Raw genomic sequence first — 23,145 nt, forward strand, 5'->3', positions numbered from 1 at the left:
CAAGAGTAGATCGTAATATTCAAATCCGAATAAAAGTATATCCGAATAAATTTAGTTTTATTAGGATTTGAACCTGAGAACTTTGAAATCAGCTGATTTACGACAATGAGTTTAATAACATTAATTTCTCCAAATGATGTTTTCTTGACAAATAAATAAATCATTTATTATTAAAAAAACTGTCCCCTTATTTGCCTGGATAGATGAAGCAAAACCTAAGGTTTTAAAACATGGATCAATTTGTCAATTTTGGTATATGTTTAAATAATAAATGATGAAACGAAATTAAAAAATGAACAAATCGAAAAGATGAACGGAAGTAGTATTTAAAACCTTGACACTGTATTTTATTATGAATGACGTAATTTTTATAGAGCTATGACGTCAAATGCTTCTATCCCTTCTACAAATAGGAATCCCGCCTTAGTTGTTCTTAACTGGATATCTACTGGATGGTTTATGATTTTACCACTTTTTTAAACGTTCGTTACACCCGTTCGTTCACAAATATTATTTAGTCATGGCATAACGTAAGTTTCTTTCATATCAATTTATAAGTTATGGAAAAAAAAAGTGATTGATAAGAAACACAATTTGATAAAAACAGTTACATACTTATGTGTAGATATATGATTAATAAAAATTGTTTTGTTTAACATCAAAATGTTTCTGGATTTTTTTCTTTTACTGATAATTTCGTTAGCGTTTGCCGGTGAGTTTAAAACAATTTATTTTTATTATTAATTTTATTTTAAGTTACATATTATGATTAAAAATTAAAGATAAATATAAAAAAACTGTATTTATAAACTAATATTATAAATAAAAAAATGTTAAATGTCAATTTAAATCCAATTAAGTTTATTGTTTTTAAACCAAGTTTTTTTTTAGATTAGCCTTGTTAATTCTTGAATTTTTAACATCGTAACTTCACAGCACGTGAATTTTGATTCAAATTTATTTACATACTAGAAGCCTTTTTTTGTGAATGTTACGGTTCTAAAACTGTATTCAATTAACGAGCTTCTGAAGTAGACATACCGCTGCCAATTCATACTAATAAAAAACTTATTTCTATAGCCCATAGCCTAAATCTGTGTACGTCTTTTTAGATGTTCAAACTGATTATTTTGTAACAAGATTACATAATATTCTTTTACTTTGATCATTTGTCGCATTGTTATCTTGTATTTATTTTTATTATTAAATATTTATTATTCGCATTTATATGTCCATCTAAATATTAATATTAAATGTAGGGGCTACATCAGAATTATAAAACAAAATTTCAAGATTAAAACATGGGCTGACGATAGATCTTTTAACCAATAAATACGAACCATTATACGGATATTTAATAAATTAAATATGTTTAAGATTATATTACCTATGGTAAAAAGACAAACATGAAAAAAATTATAAAAAAATAGCCAATATGTACAAAACTAGACATCAAACCTACTTTTACTTTATAAAACATCATACTTCGGTCAACGAAAAATAATGTTTTAATGTTTCAGTTATAATTTATTATACTGTTATGTTTTAATAACTCGCTTATTATTTTGTTAAAATTTTTCTTTGATGAAATGATTTGATTTTTTATTTTTCTAATAATTATATCCATGAAGTTTTAAAATATTAACATTTTCCAAATAAATATAGTCAGATTTTTTTAAATTTAATCGGTAAACCTTTTTAAACGTCAGTTTAAAAATTCATGCGTATCCTGATTATTCAATTAGGGAAATTTAAACTTATTTTTACCTATTATTAACAATTTTATGATTGCATTCTCTTTAAATGATCGGTAATACATAACATGACTACATTTAGAACCAGAATAAGCTTTCCATAGCTAAACAACATATTACAAGAAATAAAATACTTATACAAATGAATAATTAATACTAATTAATTATAATATAATAATATTAATACTAATATTATTAGTATTAATTAAATAATTAATACTAATCTAAATGAATAAAATATTAACACACATGTTAATGTGCAAGCACATATAAACCTAAAAACAAGCAAAGAAGATGATACATAATTAATTCTTAAAATGTGCGCGTGTGTGTGCCCTTGAGTGCATATTAGTTTTATTTCTAGGGAATAATAATAATTTCATTATCCTAATCTTATCAAATATTTCATAACAAAATCGTTATGAAAAAAAATTGATTGTATTTTGACATAAATATAATAGAGAATTCATTAAATAACTAAAAAAAAAAATCGTTATTTAATATAACATTATTACTAGTTAGTGATGAAAACTTATTTAAATTAAATTTCCGTTTAAAACCATTTCAATTCGTTTAGAATACCATAAGACGGTAACATTATTAACCAAATAAAAAAATATTTAAAAAAATTCTAATTAAAAAAATTAAGTAAGCAGGCAATTTGCCAAATAATATCAACTGTACACCAATCTTCGAGGAGTTACTGTACATCACTATCTAAAATAAGGAGGAAGACTCAGTCTTTTATTAATCTAAGTTTTTCCACTGATAAAAATATTCAGATTTCTAATATATTTATAATGAAGAAAGGAACTAGCCTACTATTCTATTTTTCTTGGTATATAACAAAAAATATTTATTTCAATAAGCATACAACTGTTATGAGAGATCGCTGTTTTTATTTGTAATTACGAATATGAAATTATTAAAACAATTACAAGAACAATTAAATGGAAAATCAGCAAGTTGATGAATATATCGAATGACCGGCCATCGGATTGCAATGCTGCAATCAATAGATATACAAAGCTTAGCCTGGGTCGATGAGGCTTACAAACTGATTTAAATCGACCTTAATAATTTTGGTTTTATTTTTTTATTAAGTGTAAGGATTTTACGGAAAACTTGTTTATTTAGTTTCTTTGTTGAGCATTCTGATAATAAAATTTTATAGAACTAAACTTAGTTTGATGTAATGAATGATCCGAAATTAAAAATTAAAAATAATTATGACAAATTAACAAAAATATTAAAAGAAAAGATAAGTTTAAAAATCACATAGGAAGTGTATAAATTATAAATTAATATTTTAAATTAAAATAAGGAATTAAATAGGAAATAAATAAAATTATCGAATTATATTTTCATTAAATTTAACTTCAACATTAACTTATACATTAAAATAACATTAAGCTCTTAACATTGAAATGACATTATCTTGTATATTCAATATAATTTACTACAAAAAAGTTTTTTTTTTACTGTTGCAATAAAAGTGGTATTTTTATTCAAGACCACATATATTTTTGTACAAATTATAAGTGCTTAAGTGTTTAAAATACGTAACTTTTGTTGGCGTGTGTGCGTGTAAGAGTGTGCATTATACCATAATATTAGATATAAACATGGTTACACTGTTTAATTATAATAAAACCATCTAAATTTACAAACCGGAATGAACAAATTAAGAATATTGTTTCTTTGTTTAAATGAAATGTAAGTAACGTAATTACGAAAAATTTTAAACCAAATTTAAGAACGCTAACTTGGAATTCCGTGTTTCTAATGATTCATGGAAAAAATCTTCAGAATCCAGAAATATTTTTACAAATCATTATATTCTATAAAGAAATTGTATTGCTTTTTTTGGGTTAAAAATTATAGTAAAAAAAAAAAATCACTCGTTTAATTTAATTTATCCTTATGAATAAAGTTTTACACTGATCGCTGATCGTAGTTACTATGTACACTGTTGCAGTTTTGTAAACAACAGAGCTCGCTCAGTTTTTGCTGAATTTAAAAATTCAACGCTATAGCAAAATTTAAAGTAACAAAATAATTAAAATCAAGTTCAAACGTTCTAATTCTTGGATTTGGTGTACAAGTTTATTCCAATATATATATCGAAATACTATATATATATAGAGAGAGAGAGACAATATATATTAGCCTCCATGTAAAATAAATTATTTTTTAATTTATCTTTTCATATCAATTAATTGAGCTGCACTTTAAAAGTTTTAATATAAAATAATTTAGTTAATGAGCTTAATCTAAGCAATAGGCCTAAACATATTTTCACAATAAATATTACGTAACAATGGAATAATAATAATAACGAATATTTGAATTTTGATACAGAAAAACAGCAGATAAAAAAAAATAGAAAAAAGTTCTAATAATGTATATATATATAACTATATATATGAATATATGGCTGTTATTCATAAAAAAAAGTCATAATAATCCTGTAATATTTATATTACTGTTATTATTGTTATTAATCTGTATTATTTAAATTTGTTTTCTAAATTATGTGTACATGATTATCTGTAATCTTGTATTTATGCAAAGGCATATAATAATATAAATTGTGTAACTTAATTAAAACACCAATATTACTATCATTTTTATGAATTAACGATTATAAAATTATTACGACTGTATAAATTTTAAATTTTGTATTTTTAATTTATATCGAAATCTTTAATTTATATTTATTGTATACATTTTGTATGTACTATTGTGTAACACACAAAGCCTACAGGTAGCTGTCCTATTGCGCAAAAAATACAAATAAATAAATAAATTATTATTATTAGTGTTATGATGGAAGCATTTTTAATTCTTAAGGGACTTAGTCTCTCTTCAAGTCGATGTATTTCTTCACCATTATCATCTTACGTAAGATTTTGTTCAATAAGCCTCGATTACTACAAATATTCTTGCTTCATCTATCCGAAGGTTTTCCTATTCGTATAGCCGATATCTTATTACTGTATAAATTTTAGACACTTTTCTTTCATCATTTCGTCTGGCTTGGTTCCGGCAAATTTTAGGGATTGAAAACGCCGGAAGAAGTCACATACTTGGTTTATACATATTATATTATCCGTTCTTTCTCCAGCTTTAATAAGTTAAATTTAACAAGGATCTCTTTATAGCAGTTTGAATAATTCTTAGCTTTTAAGAGTTCATATTTTAAATCCATATACTAATACTGGTAAAAAATACTACTCTCAAGGATGCAGACAAACGACATCTTTGATTTACAAATTTTGTTTTTAGGTATCCTCAAGCTAATTTTATTCCGCGATATGGGATTAAATTAGCTATTCTGTTAATTTACCACGTATATGTATGTAATTATTTATTTAATGATTCTGGTTTAAATTACATTACTGGAATTTTGTGTCCATTTATTCACCGTGAGTTTTGTTTAAGAAATTTTAATTTTAAGATTTATGTTATTGTCCATTTTCAGATCAGATAATAGAGATTAAATTACTGCTTGATAATACCCCAATATTATTAGAAAACTGTAGGTTATTTAGATTTCTTCTTAAAATTAGTTAGCCTACCAGAAGGACTATACTTTTAATCGGTTATGTTTTTATTAAAATAAATTAGGCAAGTAGGTAACAAATTTATTAATATTAACGTCTACAACAATAGTTGTAGATAGTTAATTTTGTTATTTGGGAAGTAGAGTTACTAAAGATGGACAAAGCAGGAGCGATATAAAATGCCGAATAGCACAAGCTAAACGAGCCTTCAGTAAGAAATATAATTTGTTTACATCAAAAATTAATTTAAATCTCAGGAAAAGATTTTTGAAAGTGTATGTTTGGAGTGTCGCTTTATATGGAAGTGAAACTTGGACGATCGGAGTATCTGAGAAGAAAAGATTAGAAGCTTTTGAAATGTAGTGCTATAGGAGAATGTTAAAAATCAGATGGGTGGATAAAGTGACAAATGAAGAGGTATTGCGGCAAATAGATGAAGAAAGAAGCATTTGGAAAAATATAGTTAAAAGAAGAGACAGACTTATAGGCCACATACTAACGCATCCTGGAATAGTCGCTTTAATATTGGAAGGACAGGTAGAAGGGAAAAATTGTGTAGGTAGGCCACGTTTGGAATATGTAAAACAAATTGTTAGGGATGTAGGATGTAGCGGGTATACTGAAATGAAACGACTAGCACTAGATAGGGAATCTTTGAGAGCTGCATCAAACCAGTCAAATGACTGAAGACAAAAAAAAAACAACAATAGTTAAAAGTTGCATGGGCCGTTTTAACACACAAAAAAAATTATAAATTTAAATATTTTAAATTATCATAAAATTAAAGTTTGGTTTGGTTACAAATTCATTCAAAAAATTACATTAAGTCATCTTTTAAACCGGTTTCTGTGTAATTAAATAATGAATCAAATACATTAATCAAATTATTTTAATTAGTTTTTTAAACGTAAAAAGAGATAAATTTTAATTTATATCAAAATAATTAAATAATATATAACACGATAATAATAAATATTAACATTTATAGTATTAAAAATGTGTACTTTTTTGTCATATTAAAACTGTTGTAAATCTATCAGTCGTAACGAATTACTATTAACGCTGTGCAGCTGAATATTAACATCCAGGCGAAAAAAAGGTCTAACGGAAAGCAACGAATAAAATGTTTCCAGTTTTATTTCCTACTAATGTAAAATAGCCAGCATCCGCTCACGATAATTTTATATATATATATATAAAATATATATATATATATATATATATATATATATATATAAAATATATATACATACATACACACATTGAAAGAGAGCTGTGAATAGAATAAAATCCAGTAAACGAATAAAATGAATAAATCACCTATTTTTTTTTTCTACTCGTCATACGTGTCGACTATAAACAATAACAAAAACAACCTGCTTTAAATTTGTTGTTTCAGTTTAATTTTTGATTTTAATTTACATTGAACGAATTATAGAATTATTTAGAGTTAAACAAGTTATTTGATGTAACAATCTATTAATAATAACTATCACGAAAAAAGTACTTTAATAAACTGGAATAAGAAAAAAATTTGAGTTTATTTTTTACGCGGATAGGCCTTCAAGGGCCACGCAAATATCATTTATGTAGTTTGTTTATTTCTCTTCTAAAAATTCATTATTTCACACTATTTAGCTCTTCTTTCTTCAGTCCATTCTGTTCTGTTGAGTTTTTCTTTTCACCTACAGGAATCTTTAATCCAAGAAATTTCTTTCTGTGTTTTTTCGATCTATGCAGTAATTTTTTGTAATGTTGAATTTCTTCAGCTTTTTTCTCATCTATTTAGCATAGCCGCCTTGACTTTTATAATTCCAGAGTTTATTGAAGATTTGTTTGTTTAGCCTTGAAAAGTTTTGTTTACTAAAAAAAATGTATCAATTTCTTAAATGATTAGAGAAATATTGTAAATCCTGATTAAAAATGAATTAGTACACAAATATTATTATAAAATATTAAGCATAAATATTCTCACTTAAATGATTTGAAATGAAGTTTAAAGATTCTGTGTGTTTTACTGATTTATTTTTTAAATAAAAAAAAGGAAAAACTAAAAGTAACTCATATTTTCAAGTTTACAAAATATTTGTTTCAATGATAGCCTGTTTAATATTACTTATAAAATTATTAAATACCAATTTTAATCATATAAAAATTCTAAACACTTATAATGTCTTTTAATGTGTTACACTACATTTAAAGTTTTTGTGTCGAGACAACCCGTATTCGAAAGGTTGTAAAAAAATAGATTTTGTCATCATTGAATTTTGACATTTATGAATAAAGAAGGAAAGAATCGATTTTATTTCTCAGATTAGTCTTAAAAAGTAGATTAGAAGACGTTTTCTAATTCCTAAATGATATTTGTTGCCGGCCTCCGTGGTGCGAGTGGTACCCAAGTTCGGCGAGGTTCCACCAAGGAAGGTATACAAACACGTCTGCATATATTTATTTATGTCCCTTGGAGAAGGTAACACAAATATTTTAAATGGAACGGATAGGGTTGCGACACATTGTTTTAAAGAGCATTAAAAAAAAAAAATTGACTTAAAAAATTACGGGTTAAAGAAAACTAATCAAAATGGTGGCCATCTCATTCGCAGCTTATTTCCCTTATTTTCTCTTATTTAAGTGGCTTACAGTACTCTCCAAGAAGTGGTCTCTTATTGAAAAATAAATGCTTTTGTGGAAATAAATAGATCGTAGAAAATTTAGAGCTAATTAGATATGAAGCTTTAAGGTAGGAGCAAATGATAAATGTTTTATTTTTATTTTTCACTGATGAGCAGGTATTTAAGAGGTAGTTTCCATTTCCATTTAAAATCTTTATATTATCCGCAATATATTATGCTGTACAAAGTTTTTGAGGATATATTGACTGTATTGATGTATTTTTCAATCGCGCTTATGCTGTGAGTCACGGTGAGTGAGTTTAAACTTGATACTTGTGGGTAGGGTCTGCTCGTTATTTTGAATTATCTCATAAAATTACGATTATAATAATTTAATTTTGTTTATAAATCAAAAATATATTTTAATATTAAAAAAAAAATTATACTTTTAGTTTTCTCATTTAATTTATGTTTTACATATTTCTTTCGCAAAAAAGCGGTACAAAATAATTATAAAAAATAAAGTCATGAAAGTCGGTTTTCTTGCGCTGTTCTATGGAAGATTTTTTTTTCAAGGTAGTTGCGAAAATTTGTTTGTTATTAAAAAATCTTTGTAATTGTTTACCCAATCGTTTAAAACCAATACAAATCACTGTAAATTGAAACGGTTTAATTAGTTAAATTCAAATTCATTCGGATGAAATTGGATGTGTAGATCTAAAAAATTACCTACATTTGGATTTCGGTGAAGAGATTATGGTAGTAGGTTGACTAACTCGATAGCTTATCTTGATTAGATAAAATTCCGATTAATACTAATTCGACGGCTAATAAATCTGTAATATAAAAAATGATTAAATGAAATTAAAAAAAAATATCGTAAACGAAAAATGGCTACTGAAATGCCGATCGGATATTTCAGTAGTTTTATCGTTTATGTATGAATTATCGCAATACCATTTCGTAATGTTACGTGACTAGTGGTTCACATAGTATTTTCATTTCGTTTACTACGAGTAATACCAGAAGATAGCGTTGGAGGATAAAAGGGTATCGTTATTTCTTAAAGCATTTAGTAATTTTCATTAAGCGCTCTCTTGAGTAAGAAGAAATATAGTAATACTTCATTTTTTGTTAATTTAAGGGAGCAAGGGTAGTTATAGTAACATGGGAAACAAGAAGGAAATAATGACATTAATGAGTCTTTACTGGTGCTCGGAACCAGAAAACGTTTAAAAAAAAAAGCGTTTTAAATATCGAAATATTTATTTATTTTTATTATGGGGCTAAGGGATTTTAGGGCTGGGGAGTGAGCAGGCTTGAACCTATTTGATACTATTCGGTTTTTTTTTACTTGAACCTGTAGACAGAGAGTTAAAAAAAATACAATTCGAATATCATGGTATTCAAATATTTCTTTTGTTTCTCAGTTTATTACTTAAAAAGAACTCGAAAGTCTACGGTGAATGGAGATATAAGGGCGTCGAAATACTGGCTTCTGGAAACAAAAGACTGTTTTTTTTTAAAAAAAAGAACGGTTCGAATATCGCAATATTTAATTACTTTCCCGTCTAGATAGCGCTATAGCAGAACTACAGCTCTAGATGGGAAAATCTATAATCGATCTAATTAAGGCATATGCTTTTTTCACAGGATCTTGACTTTTGTTACCTAAGGAACACAAAAAACAGGATGGAAATTTTCCGGATGTTAATGTTTATATGTACTTGTGTGTGTTCGGTGTTGGCCTCTAAATCAACTTGTATTTTCAGAACTGCTGGACCGATTTTGACCAAACTTGGTCAGATTACTTCTATGTCTGGGGCATTGAAGATATTAAATTTTCAACTTAAAAAGTAAGGAGTGTGAGACTGTAGAGTAAGGTCACCCTCAGAAATTTCGCCTAATTAAGGTCGTATTTTTCTTAGGCAAATTTGTTAAAAATTAAAAAATAACAATACTTCCAACAAAAAAAAAATTATGCAAGATCGTACCTCCACCTCAAAAGATACTCTAAATTACTGCTATGTTGTGACGTCACAAGTGAGCGGTATAATTAAATAAATGAATAAAATTTAAAGTGTAAAAAGGTATCTCGGTCTGGTTGAGTTTCAAACTGGATCCACCCGGTTTACTGAGTACCTGGTGCATTAAGCTCGCAGCTACACCAGTCTGTCGACTGTACAAGCGAAATTTGTTTTATGTTAAGTTGTAAAATTACATTAGTTTAGTTAGTGCCGACCGTCTCACGCGCGCGAATAAAACACGGTATGCGCGCCCGCATTAGTTAGAATCACTGAATTAAATAAACGAAAAAATGTATTTAAATAAAATGATAAAATGTTTTAAATTAAGTTTTTTTGTAAGAATGAATTGTATATCGCAATATTTACATTTTGTTAACTTATGATAAAATGAATCAAATTAATTATCACAAAAATAGTTTCCCTATATTATCATGTGATAAAATCCATGTATTTGTTAAGGAATACTCATAAAAGGGATAGAAGTAAAAAAATTTGGAAAATAAATTGTTCATTGAATTTTAAATAATTTTAATTTTTAATGTTAATTTATTTTTGATATTAAACTATTTTTAAACGTTAATTTTCCTTCTTCCTTTCTTATTTAAATTAACGGATTACATCATCAATTTTTAAACTTCTACGTAATTATTTGTTCGTCCTACTGTTTCACAGGAACTAGTAGGTCGTGGATGCGCACTAGTTGCCAATGTGAAAACCCACGAGAATATTTTAACGAACTGGAGAGATGTATTAGATAGGTCAAATTGATTACTCAGTGGGTAGATATAATAAGAAGATAACTTTTTTTTTGTTTTGTTTTAAGTGATGATTAACAAGTAGAAATAAAGACACGCGTAATAATTATACACATCTCTATAAAGGTTTTATTTATTATTTTTTTTGTTATTATTAGTAAATATTAATTTATAATATTATAAAATTAATTATTTAATATAAAATATTATCTTTTTAAATAAAATTATATTCGGTAAATAATGTTCTTTTTTTAACTCAATTTTAAGTCATAAAATCGCTACTAATTTTATGTAGATCAAAAGAATAATATTATTCGTTTTAATTTTAATTAATTATAATAAAATGAATACTAACCATTACAGAATGTAGTTTCCAACGGATGCTCAATTGTTAAATTATTTAAATAAAAACTGATTATTCTGTAATTAACACTATTTACATATTAATTTTTTTTTGTTTTAAAGTGAAATAATAATGATAATAATAATAATAATAATAATAATTTTTTCTTATTTTTATTTTTTTATATTTTTATTTGCTTTGTTTGTGCAACAGAACAGTTACAAAACCTTTGTATGCTGCACAATATCACATAAAGTCACAAAAGAACAGCCATAAGTCAACAACCCACATATAAATTAAAAATACAACATTCAAAACACAATAATAATAATAACAATAACAATTAACAAGTCAAATACAAAAAATAATTAGAACTTCAAAAACGGTAGCTATGGAGTGATAATAAAAACACATAGATGAAAACATACAAAAACAAAAACACAATATTACTAATACATTCCAAATAAAACAAGTTATAAGCAATAATCCTTAAAAAAACAACAATTATAAAATCATGAAAGTGAGCATTACACCAAGGACAATAATCCATCGCCACGTAATCCCCTCAAATTTTTAATGAAGGTTAGAAATATAAATAACCTGGTTAATAAAAAAAAAATATCAACATATGTGATTATCTGACAACCTATATATGATTTACAAGTATGTTGTTAATCATAATTAAACGCTTTCTTTTTTTTTTAACCTCCGGGTCCACCGTTAGGCATGCTTCAAAGAATGAGATGAATGATTTGTAGCATGTGTGAAAAGCCATGCCTGACTGGGATTTGAACCCGAGACCTCCAGATGAAAGGCACTCGCGCCACGGAGACCGGCCAAGCGCTTACTTTTAGTTCCTCCTAGGTGCATGCGCGTGTATGTTGCACAGTACAATATCAAAGTGCATACTTAACAATCTCAAATGGGATATATTTTCGGTATTCCTTAAAGGCCATAAAAGTTTTTCTTATATTAGATAGTAAATAATTTACAGGATACGTAAAAGTTATACATAACCAAGAAATTGAAGTAGCACAAACGAGAACTCTAAGGTAGCTTTGTTCATAGTATACTACAAAAAAAGTAATTTTATATGTAAAGTGGTACAATCACTTTTACTCAATGTACGTCCAGATTACTACTTAATCATTATTATATACACAGACTTCCATATTTTTACAATAAACAAAAATATTATTTGTCCCAAAATCGATTTATATCTATACTGGCAAGTTACTTGTTGTTTTTCTTTGCCCAAAAGAATTAAGCATAGACTAGATAAAGATTTGCCTGATCCGATTTCAAATCATCTCACCATCTCTTTTTAGGTCTCTCTATTCGTTTCTTCCAAATGGAGCATAATATTTTGCCATTTTCGTAATATTATCATCTGCCATGCGTTCTAAATGGTGATTTCATATTTATTAACCTGCCGGGTTGGTCTAGTGGTGAACATGTCTTCCCAAATCGGCTGATTTGGTAGTTGAGAGTTCCAGCATTCAAGTCCTAGTAAAGGACTTAACTTTTATACAGATTTGAATACTAGATCGTGGATACCGGTGTTCTTTGGTGATTGGGTTTCAATTAACCATTCATGTCAGAAATGGTCAACCTGAGACTGTACAAGAGTACACTTCATTTACACTCATACATATCATCCTCATTCATCCTCTGAAGTTATACCTGAATGGTAATTCCCGGAGCTTAAACAGGAAAAAAAGAAAGACTTCATTATATAACATCACTTTTTGTTTTAAAGATCATTATCCCTCAAAGTGCACCCCTTACTGCTTGTAGGAATCTCATTTCAGAGGAAGTGATCCTGGAGAAACCTTTTGTTGTGCAGGACTAACTTTCTGCACCAAATAAGAGTACTGGGACAGCCATAGTACTATAGAATTTCAGCTGTCTCGTAAAGCTTTCCTATTGAGAGCACAACTATCGTACTGCACAGAATGGAATTTGTTAAGTTTCTTCTCTATATCTCTATCACTGCCATAATCCATGTAATTAAAATGAGTTTTTTTTTAACTTTTACCATTTATCATAATTTCCGTTATTGAATCCTCTCCTAAAAAGCCATTGTTTTTGTTTTATCCAAAGAGATTTTTATGTTATATTCACCAAATCTTGTAAAATCTAAACTATGCTCTCTGCAACTGATCTTCAGTATTCTGAATAATTAAATGATCATCCGCATAAAGGATATTGTTGAAAAAAACTGCTATCCAACTCAATTTCTGGGCATACAATCAGATCCTTCTCTTTAACAATCTCATTACTTTTCAGTGACCTGTAATATGAAAATGTTAACACAAGAATGTCATTTTCGAAACCAGTTTGTACATTTAACAATAAAACTTCAGAAATTTTTTGAAATCAACCATACAAAATTTTGCTGTAAATCTTATATGAGTATTCAAAAGACGTACACTGTAAAAAGAGAAAGAAAGAGACAGAGGAATGATAGAATTTCTCTCTCTCTTTCTTTCTCTTTTTCTGTTTAGCCTCCGGAACCACTGTAAGGTATTACTTCAGAAGATGAATGAGGATGATATGTATGAATGTGAATGAAGTGTAGTATTGTAGAGTCTTAGGTCGACCACTCTTAAGAAGTGTGGCTAATTGAAACCTAACCACCAAAGAACACCAGTATCCATGATCTAGTATTCAAATCCATATAAGAGTATCTACCTCTATAATTCCTAGTTTTATCACTCTTACTTTTCTTAAACAATGAAATAACTTTAGCTACATTCCATTCCTCCAGAATTTCACTAGGATTTTCAACATAAATTTATAAGGTGTAAGAACCTAAACTGGAAAAAGTTCCACCGTACTTCAGTAATTTAGTATTAATGCCTTCTATGTTTTTTTTAATATCTTCAAACTTTTTTGTAACTTCTCATATGAAATTAAATCAACCGCACTTCAGTTTCAAGCCTTATAAAAGGTGCCTCTTCTACTTCACTGACTGTTGTATGAAACCAAAGATCTTTGCAATGCTGAATCTAAGTTTACAAATTTATTACATCTATTTCAGCTATATTTCTATCACTACTATTATGATGTTTCATCATTTTAGAGTCCAGATGACCATGTATGCCATTCTTTATTTCAGACAGAAACATTCCCATGCTTGTTCATGAGTCTGTTGAATAAGATGTTTATAACTCTTCCCGCTTATAGATGTCCCTATCAAACTCGATTTTTTCTGCTTAAAAGCCCCCTTGCTTTACTTGCTTTTGCTTCCTTTGCTTTTCTTTAATGGTATCATCAATATTTCCTTGTTCCAAATTTTTAAACTTCTTTTTTTCTTTTTAAGTATCTTGGTACCTAAATTTCATTCATTGAATTCTCTCTCATAGTTACATTTTGCAACAGATTCATTTACCTCTCCTGATACAAGCATCATACACTTTCATGATTCAAAAGATCAGCCTCACAAACTTCCTCTTCCTTTCCTTTGTTATTCATGCTAGTATGCTGTTTCTTCCAGCTGGGCATTATTTCAATCTTAGAAATCAATAAGTAATGATCTTAACCCACATCAGGACTTCTATATACATGTACATCTCGTACCTGTGAAGAACAATGTACCTGATTAACAACAATGTAATCAATCATGCTTTGTAAATTTCTTGCACTCCTAGTAAATTTATTATTTCTTTTCCTGAAAAAGATGTTAGTTAATCTCAAAATATTAAAAAATTCTTGCAACCTATTTCCATTGCTTTTCACAATATCCACTCTATGTACTCCAACCACCTCTTGTATCAGGCCTAAACGTACTTGTGTTCAGATACTTGTGTACTTCAGGTACTTGTGTTCAGCTATAGTAATATAGTCGTCTGTCTTAGGAATGCCATCAACTTCTCATTGTAGATAATCATTAAAAATGTCACTAGCATTCTCTTTTCCTTGTTCTGGTGTAAAGCTTCTGTTATATACTACTACTGTTATATACCTTCTTTCAACATTCACTCGTAAGGTCAAAATTCTATCATTTATAAAAATATAACTTTTAACACAAGATCTCCATAGTGCATTCACAAGATCCGCTACATCTGATTTAGCTCTATCCGTCTGGCGTACCCCAGTATAAAACATGGTGTGGTTTTCCAAATCTCTTGTACCTTTCAGTTTCTTTTTGGTCTCTGTTATAGCAATGATGTTAATTTCCTTGTGGTTTAAAATATGCTCAAGTTCAGTTTTTCCTTGCATGCCCTCTAACATTCTACACTGTTAAATTAAGAATTTCTTTGATACCCCTTCATTGTAAAGATTTTCCATAATCTGTGCATACTTGGAATTATCTTAATTTCCATTTTGAGTTCCATTAATCCTGTCTGACTTTCTTATTTGAGAAAACTGAAAAACAAAATTTTCCTCAGAAGTGCTACCTTTGAGGTAATTTCAGAGTGGTGAGGCTGCCACTTTAAGGGCTGTAAACCTGGCTCAAGTTTCTTTTGGAGACCCACTTCATAGGTTCTTCTGCCAGGAATGTTTTGTTTGAACCGATTATTGTAAATTGTTAATTGTCCATCATTATTTCATAACAAAACTAGGACACATGGATTTTTTTTTTTTAATTAAAAGATTTTAAATGAATACGGTAATAAACTTTTCCCCCAGAAAAGAAGAATTGATCAAATTAAATTTAAAAAAAATTAATTGTATATAAGACATTATATAGTAAAATAATTTAATATTGATATATTTATAATGAGAAGATATTGCACCTATGTTGTCCAATTCAAATTAAAGAGTTTTAGATTAATTGTAGAAAATTATTAAATTTTTTTTATTTACAAAAAAGTAGTAATTTAAAAAAAAATAAAAGTTATTAGTTCATTTTTAAAATTAAAAAGAAATCTTACTACCAAGAAATTTTTCCCGAGCTAATTGCGCAGCATCTTCTTTAGTAGGGTTACTATCATTAATAGCTTCACCAAAGAATAAAGTGCTTTATAATTAGCTACAAAAAGATCATTGGAAGGATTATTTTCACGTAATTTTAAAAATTAATCTTTTGATAATTTTTTTAAAATCCATATATATTTTTTGTTAAGAAAGAAATACTAGGGAAATCATAACAATTTTGGAGTGTAACCCACTGCATATTGAACTAATCACAGAAGACAACAAAATATTATTTCTCCATACCGTTCACCGAATGATGAAAGCAAATTCCTTGAAAGTTTAAATAACCAACTGAATCAGCTTTAAGCTAAATTTGTATTCTTTATGGGAAATATAAATATAGATATAACTTCTAATGATAAAATTGCTTATGAATACTTTCTCAATGGATATGGCTTCATTTCTTATATTAATGCAAACACAAGAAAATAGGTTAATTCAGAATCATATCTGAATTGTCTTGTCATATATCTTTTAAAAATATAAATAACAAATTTTACAATTGTGATGATAGAGTTCTTGAACAAAAAAAATTATACATCATTATTCCATTAGTTTAATATGTCTATTGATAAAAATTTAAATAGAAATAATAAATGCAATAGAAAAATGACTAAACCAATTACTCTAAACTGATTAATTCCCTTGTACAAAAGAATTGATTTGATATGTCTGTTAATTACAGTGAAACAACTCGGTTAAAGATTGGCTGTACTGTTCATACTGAAATTGACTAGATTTATAAATCAAGCAAAAGAAATGCATTATGTATCTCACAAAAAAGGCCCTAAAACCTTGGATCATCGATCGATTAACGTTAGAGATTAAATGAGTAGAAAATTAATAAAAGAGCCATTGAATAATAATTTGAACAAAGTATAAAGACTAAAGAAATGTATTCAATAAACTAAGAGAGGCGATCAAACAAAAAAATCTATATAAATAAAAATGTAAATGTTCAAAATCTTAAATCTCCGAAAGTTCTTCACCAACTGCTTTGAAATTTTGACAAGATGTTGCATTCGAATACGCGCGTGTTATTTTATTTACATACTATTTATATACCTAAGATGTCACACCTGTGACAGGTAAAAACATTCATTTTGAAAAAACAGCACTATCTTTTGAACGTAAAAGCAACACACGCTATATTAAATATTTTACGACTCCATTTCAATGTTTCCATATGTGTATCTGCTATAAACTAAAAATACTGAACCGATTTACGGGCAGGGAAAACGGGAAAAAAGGAAAAATCGAAAAAGGTAAAAGGGAAGAAGGTAAAAAGGGAAGACGGGAAAATAGAAAAAAGAAAAAGGGGAAAGGGGGAAATGGAGAAGGGTAATTGGGGAAAATTGGGGGGAGTTGTCGAGAAAAGGAAATGGAAAGGGGAAAAGATAAATAAATTAAAGGGGAAAGGGGAAATATTAAGGGAAGGGAAATAACGGAAAGAGAAATAGGGGAGGAAAGGGAAACGGGTAGAAAGGGTGGTGAGGAAAGGGAGGGGGTGAATGAGAAAAGGGGATATGGTAAAAGGAAAATAGGAAAAGAAAATGGGTAAAAGGGGAAAAGGAAAGGGTAAAAGGAAAAAAGAGAAAGGTTAAATTTTGTTAAGTTTTGTAATGTTCATTTTGTTAATGTTTTATCAACCTTTAAATTGTGTTCATTTAATATATATATATACTAAAATCTAGCAATAGCGAAGCATTGCCGGGTCTGCTAGTAATACTAATAAACTTTGGGAATGTAAGAAAGATTTTATAGATAAAAAAAAAATCAGTTCAAGATATTAACGTTACTCCTGACAAAATTAAACAATTCTTTGTCAATGTGGGTGGGTAAACTGCAAGCACAAACTATCTTTTTGCTACCACGTAAAAACCTAATTTAAAATGACACTAAACTGAATTTCAGAATGAATCATTCGTTTTTTCTCAGTCCTATCACTAAGAATTAAATTGAAAATGTAACTTCTATACTAAAAATTAACTCGAGTCCGGGCTTTGATGCAATAACTAATGGTACAATTAAATATATAAACTGATATTTTCATGTCATTTAAAAAAAAAAAAACAATAGTTAAACCATTATTCAAAAAAGGTTTAAAAAAACTGAAAATTATAGACTGATTAGTTTGATTAAAAGTTTTTCTAAAATAATGGAAAAAAATTGATTAAAATTAGAGCATATAAATTTATTAAAAAAACATCAACTTATTATATCCAAATCAGTTCGGTTTTCAAATCAATAAAAGCAAGGAAGATGCATTGATTTTATTTTCTACAAAAAATTCTGAATATTTAACAAGAAAAAAAAATTTGTTGATTTTTTAGAAAAACGTTTTCGTCACCGTTCCCCACAAAATTTTGTTATGCAAATTAGAGAAGAACGGATTCAATGGGGATGACAATCTTATCGGCAGCTGTCTAATGGGGAGTTCACAAAAGGTATAAATAAAAGGCGAAAATTCTGATAGACTAGCTTTTTGAATTTTGATTTTTTTGGTCTATCATAGGGTACTGTACTATCTCCTACTTTTCCTTTTATATGTAAATGATATGATTAAACACTAGATTGAAAAATGTAACATCTCCTTCACAAACAACACAATTTTAATTTTTGAAAATGACAGCTGGGAATCGGCTTATGTTACTGCTGAAAAGGCATTGCTGATGATTCAGAAATCGCTCATATTGGACACCCTTAGTCTAAATATAGAAAAAACTAGACCGTTAGCTTTTCTCCTTCGTTAAGAGGAGAACAATAGTATGAATTAGGTCTGAAATTGCACATGGATTGTAACAGTGTCTCTGCACGTAATTTCCCTGTGGTTAAAAATGCTAAATGCCAGAAATATTTTGGAACAGTTATAGATGAAAATTAATGATGAGAGGTCAATACTTTCTTCATTAGTAAAAATTTATAAACTGATTTCTGTTTATAAAATGATTTCTGATTTACTGATTTTATAAACTAAAATCAATACGTAAATAAAATAAAATTGATATACTGTGCATTTGAACAATCAGTATTACAATACGGTTTATCAGTTTGGGGTGGAACCTTTGATACTCATTTGAGTCTTGTTTATAACGCAAAATATGATAATTAAAAATATATTAAATAAACTTAGACGTTGTTTAAAGAATAAGAGATTTGATGTTATATCTATAAGACAATTATACATAAAAACCCTAATGAGACATATTAAACGTAACAGAACAATTTAAATTAAGAGCAAATTATGATATTTACTTATTAAGAAATGTCACGCTTATGTCACGTTAATGTCACTTATTAAGAAATGGGAGTTCGTTCAAATCTGACCATTTTAAGACAGTTTATTTATATTAGTACAAGACCATGAATCTTGCACCAAATAAATTTTCGAAAGATCAAGTTAAACCAACAAAAAATTAAGGAAAGGATTAAAAATTTGTTTTTTTCTTTAATATCGATAGTTTATTATTAAATATTTTTAACTAATTTACCTCTCTTGGTTTTTTTTTGTCAAAACATCTAATCTCTAATTATTACTAAAATTGCAATTAACTGCTATAATTTTATTATGCTCATGAACTTAGGATAGTATTTTCAACGTTTCTCTTTTTATTGTACCAACTTGCAGGTCTATATTGCTATAGTTAAATGAATGCTCTCACTAGCGAACAGGTCTTATACGTTTTGCTGGTGAATCCAACACAATTGTTTATCTGTTAAATAAATTCGTAAAATAATATCAATCTTTTAGCTTAAGTGAATTCAACAAAACTGTATTTAAAAAAATGTATGGTGGTTTTTATTGTATCGAATTTTATATTTTAATGTATTTTATTGTTGGCAATAAATAAATAAATAGAATATTTATCACATTTCATCATTCAATGTATAGTAATTAAAAAAATATAAATTAACGATTAATGTAAAAGACTTATATTATTTTAATCTCAGAATATTATCACATAACGTTTAACAATATTTATTAAACGATCATATTAAAAAAATAATAAATAAATAAATAGAATTTCTTCATACAATGTGTAAAAATGTGTTTGTTATTAAAAATGAATGGTGCACTTTTATAAGAACTAGTTTTATCGTTAAATTTAAATTTCTATTTATTATTTTTTTTTATTTAATAATAACAATATTTCAAACAAGCTGGTCTACTTCCAACATAAGATTGTCGCCATCTAACTGAGTTGAGATACGTACTAGATTAATAGTAATCGTACTAGCGTGAAAGAGATTTATTTATTTGTTCGTGAAATGCAGGAACACAATTTTTTTTTCTTATTACAAATGAAAAAAAAAATTATATCAATTAAAACGTAATTAAAGAACGATTAATCTATATAACCTTAAAGTCAGGAACTATAACAAGTTTTTTAACGCATTAATTACTTTCAAATTATTAATGTCTATTTATTTGTTAAGTAACCATGAAAAGATTACTAGAATATTGACATAACAAGACTAAAACTTAAAATTAAAAAATAATATACTAAATATTATGAACTAATCAGAGGAAAATATTAATTACCATGCATTATATATTAAATTCTATGGCAATTAAAGTTGCAGGTGTTTTAGAATAAGTCAAACGTCATTACTAAATCGCATAAAAATTCAAACAAATAATAATATCCGGTGTTTGGCTTTCTAGGAAACATGAGGAATGAACTGATTTTCTGTTCTTTTCTTTACTGAGTCGAATAAAGAAGAGCAGAAGCCGGATATAATGCGGTTGTTGTGGGGGGGGGGACATGCTTTACCCTTGCGTAATAACCTTACTGCGGTGTTTCGAAATGTGACCGTAAAACTGACAGAAATCGTTCCCGCTAATGGAGAAGGGCACACATTATTATTAGTGCACATTCATGAACTACTAATTTACAGTATTATACAGTAATGTAAACCCGCCAGGTTAGTCGAGTGGTTAAACTCGTCATCGCAAAATCAGCTGATTTTCGAAGTCAAGAGTTCTAAGTTGAAGTCCTTATAAAGGCAGTTGCTTTTATTTGAATTTGAATACTAGACTGCGGATACCGGTGTTTTGTGGGTTTTCCCCAAAACCCCTGAGGATGGCCCCAACAGTTACGCATTACGCATTCTCAGCGGTTACCTGGGCTCTAACCTCCCGGGACCCCACAGGATCCGGCGATGCCGTGTCGCTCACCCAGGCCGGGTCGGTCTTTTCTTTGTGCCATGCCTCAAACCAGTCCCCCTCCAAGGAGGGGATCTACCCGGATCTCTGGTCTTTTCATTTTCCCCCCGAACTCAAGGGGTCCTTGGTCACTCATGGAAAGCGGCCCACCTCAGCTAACCGCCCTCTCATGAGCAGGGCTGCCCTTGTATTTCTCTACCTCCAGAATCAATCCTCATCCCATCCCTAGCGTCTCTCTTCTTGAATTATATTATTCTGGTTACCAAAGAGGCATGAATCAATAACATGAATGTTATCACATTCATGTTTTCTTTTTAGCATATACTGCAGCATGTTTTCCGGATGCAACTGACTTATCTCAAATGAGTATCTAATCTCATCCCATCTATTACATCTGTATATCGAATGCTCTACCGAATCAATTTCGTTACAGTATCGGCAGTCTGGGGTCATTCGCCTACCACAACGATGGAGGTAGGCCCCAAACTCACCATGTCCAGTTAACAGTTGAGGGAGATGGAAGCCCATCACTCCATACCCCTTGTTTATCCATATGCTGACTTGGTGAATTATCCTTCTGGTCCAGCCTCCAGTGTTTGATGTTTCCCACTGCCTTCACTTCTAGGTATCCTACAGTTAACTTGTCGGAGCATCAGAAGAACCCTAAGCCCGACAGGGGTATTCCCGCTGTGACTTCTACTACGTTTTTGATACCGTCTTACATACAAACACAGTTTTTATCGCAGCTCTCCTATCCAGGGAAATACCTTATTTAGGTTCTTCTTATCAAAGGTCTCGGCCCACGTCGAGACAATGTATAAAATTATTGTCATTGCAACTGACAAAATCAATCTCCTTTTCGATGAATATGGTCCCTTGTGTCTGGTCATGAGCCTGCTCAGCTTACCAATCATAGCCTCAGCTCGCTGCGTTTCCCTCTTCAAGTGCTCTATATATATAGTCTACTGGTTTGCAACCACATTCCTAAATATTTAATACATCTAGATGTGGAGATTATCATGTCACCTACTCTGAATAGTATTTCTCTGATTCTTCTCCTGCCTGTTAAGACGACCGTCAATGACATTAGACACTAATGTCAGTCCTCTCTCTTCAAGCCACCTTTGTATACTGTAGACTGCGGCTGCTGCACAATCTCTGACTTCTTGTTTCATTGGGTTTCAATTAACAACACGTCTCAGGAGTGGTCGACCTGAGTCTGTTCAGGACTACATGTTTGCCGGTACATTTACTGTTACAGAACATTTGCAGCTGCAGGCCTGGCAAGCCAGTACCAGTAATTGCATTTGCCTGGACACACACACACGAGAGACCACACACACACATACAACACTCTCAGATCTGGCAGCAACTGAAAAAACTGGTTGAAATAATAATACAGTAATATAAAAATCAGTACTTTCAAAAAATTACTCACTAGTTATGCTATTTATTCCATTCCTGTTAGCTGATCTCAATTTACATTACACTGCACACAACTTACACTAGCCTAATTTTGCACTGTCTTAAAAAAAATCAGTAAGTTTTGTTTGACAGACTAATGCACAAATTTTTTCTCAGAGTATTGTTTGTAGCAAGATGGAGGAGATGAACGCTGTTCTATTCATTTTACTACCAAATCCACAAAATCAGCTTGTTAATGTGTTATCACTTCACAAATATCCGGAATATTTTCTTCCGACTCCACATCATTTTTGACACTATCATCTTTGTCATCATCTTCTTTTACATTGTGTTTATGTTGTGGACAGCATCGATTGTTTCTTTATCAGATATGCGCTCTGAAAATGGTGCACTGTTGTCAATATCTACCTAGTCATTCAACTCATCAATCATAATTTCATAATGCAGAATTATAACAAATTGGATGTCACTACTTGTGAATTTTGCACCTGAACCATTTCCGCTTTGACAGTTTCTTCACTGAAACATTTCTTCCATAGGTTCTGAATTGCAGCCATAGTAATGCTTCGCCAC

At 29.1% G+C, this 23,145-nt stretch overlaps 1 protein-coding gene across 1 annotated transcript in view; it reads left to right on the forward strand.

Annotated features, from left to right (window-relative positions):
* The first annotated feature begins 337 nt into the window (after positions 1–337).
* Positions 338–23,145, forward strand: part of LOC142327097 (pancreatic triacylglycerol lipase-like) — an 85,774-nt gene continuing 62,966 nt past the window's right edge. Inside the window, exon 1 of the mRNA XM_075369947.1 lies at positions 338–712. Within this exon, the coding sequence (XP_075226062.1) occupies positions 664–712 (49 nt within the window). The 5' untranslated portion in view covers positions 338–663. The remainder of the gene's footprint in view (positions 713–23,145) is intronic.

Source organism: Lycorma delicatula, chromosome 6 (assembly GCF_047948215.1).
Source record: "Lycorma delicatula isolate Av1 chromosome 6, ASM4794821v1, whole genome shotgun sequence".
Lineage (NCBI taxonomy): Eukaryota > Metazoa > Arthropoda > Insecta > Hemiptera > Fulgoridae > Lycorma > Lycorma delicatula.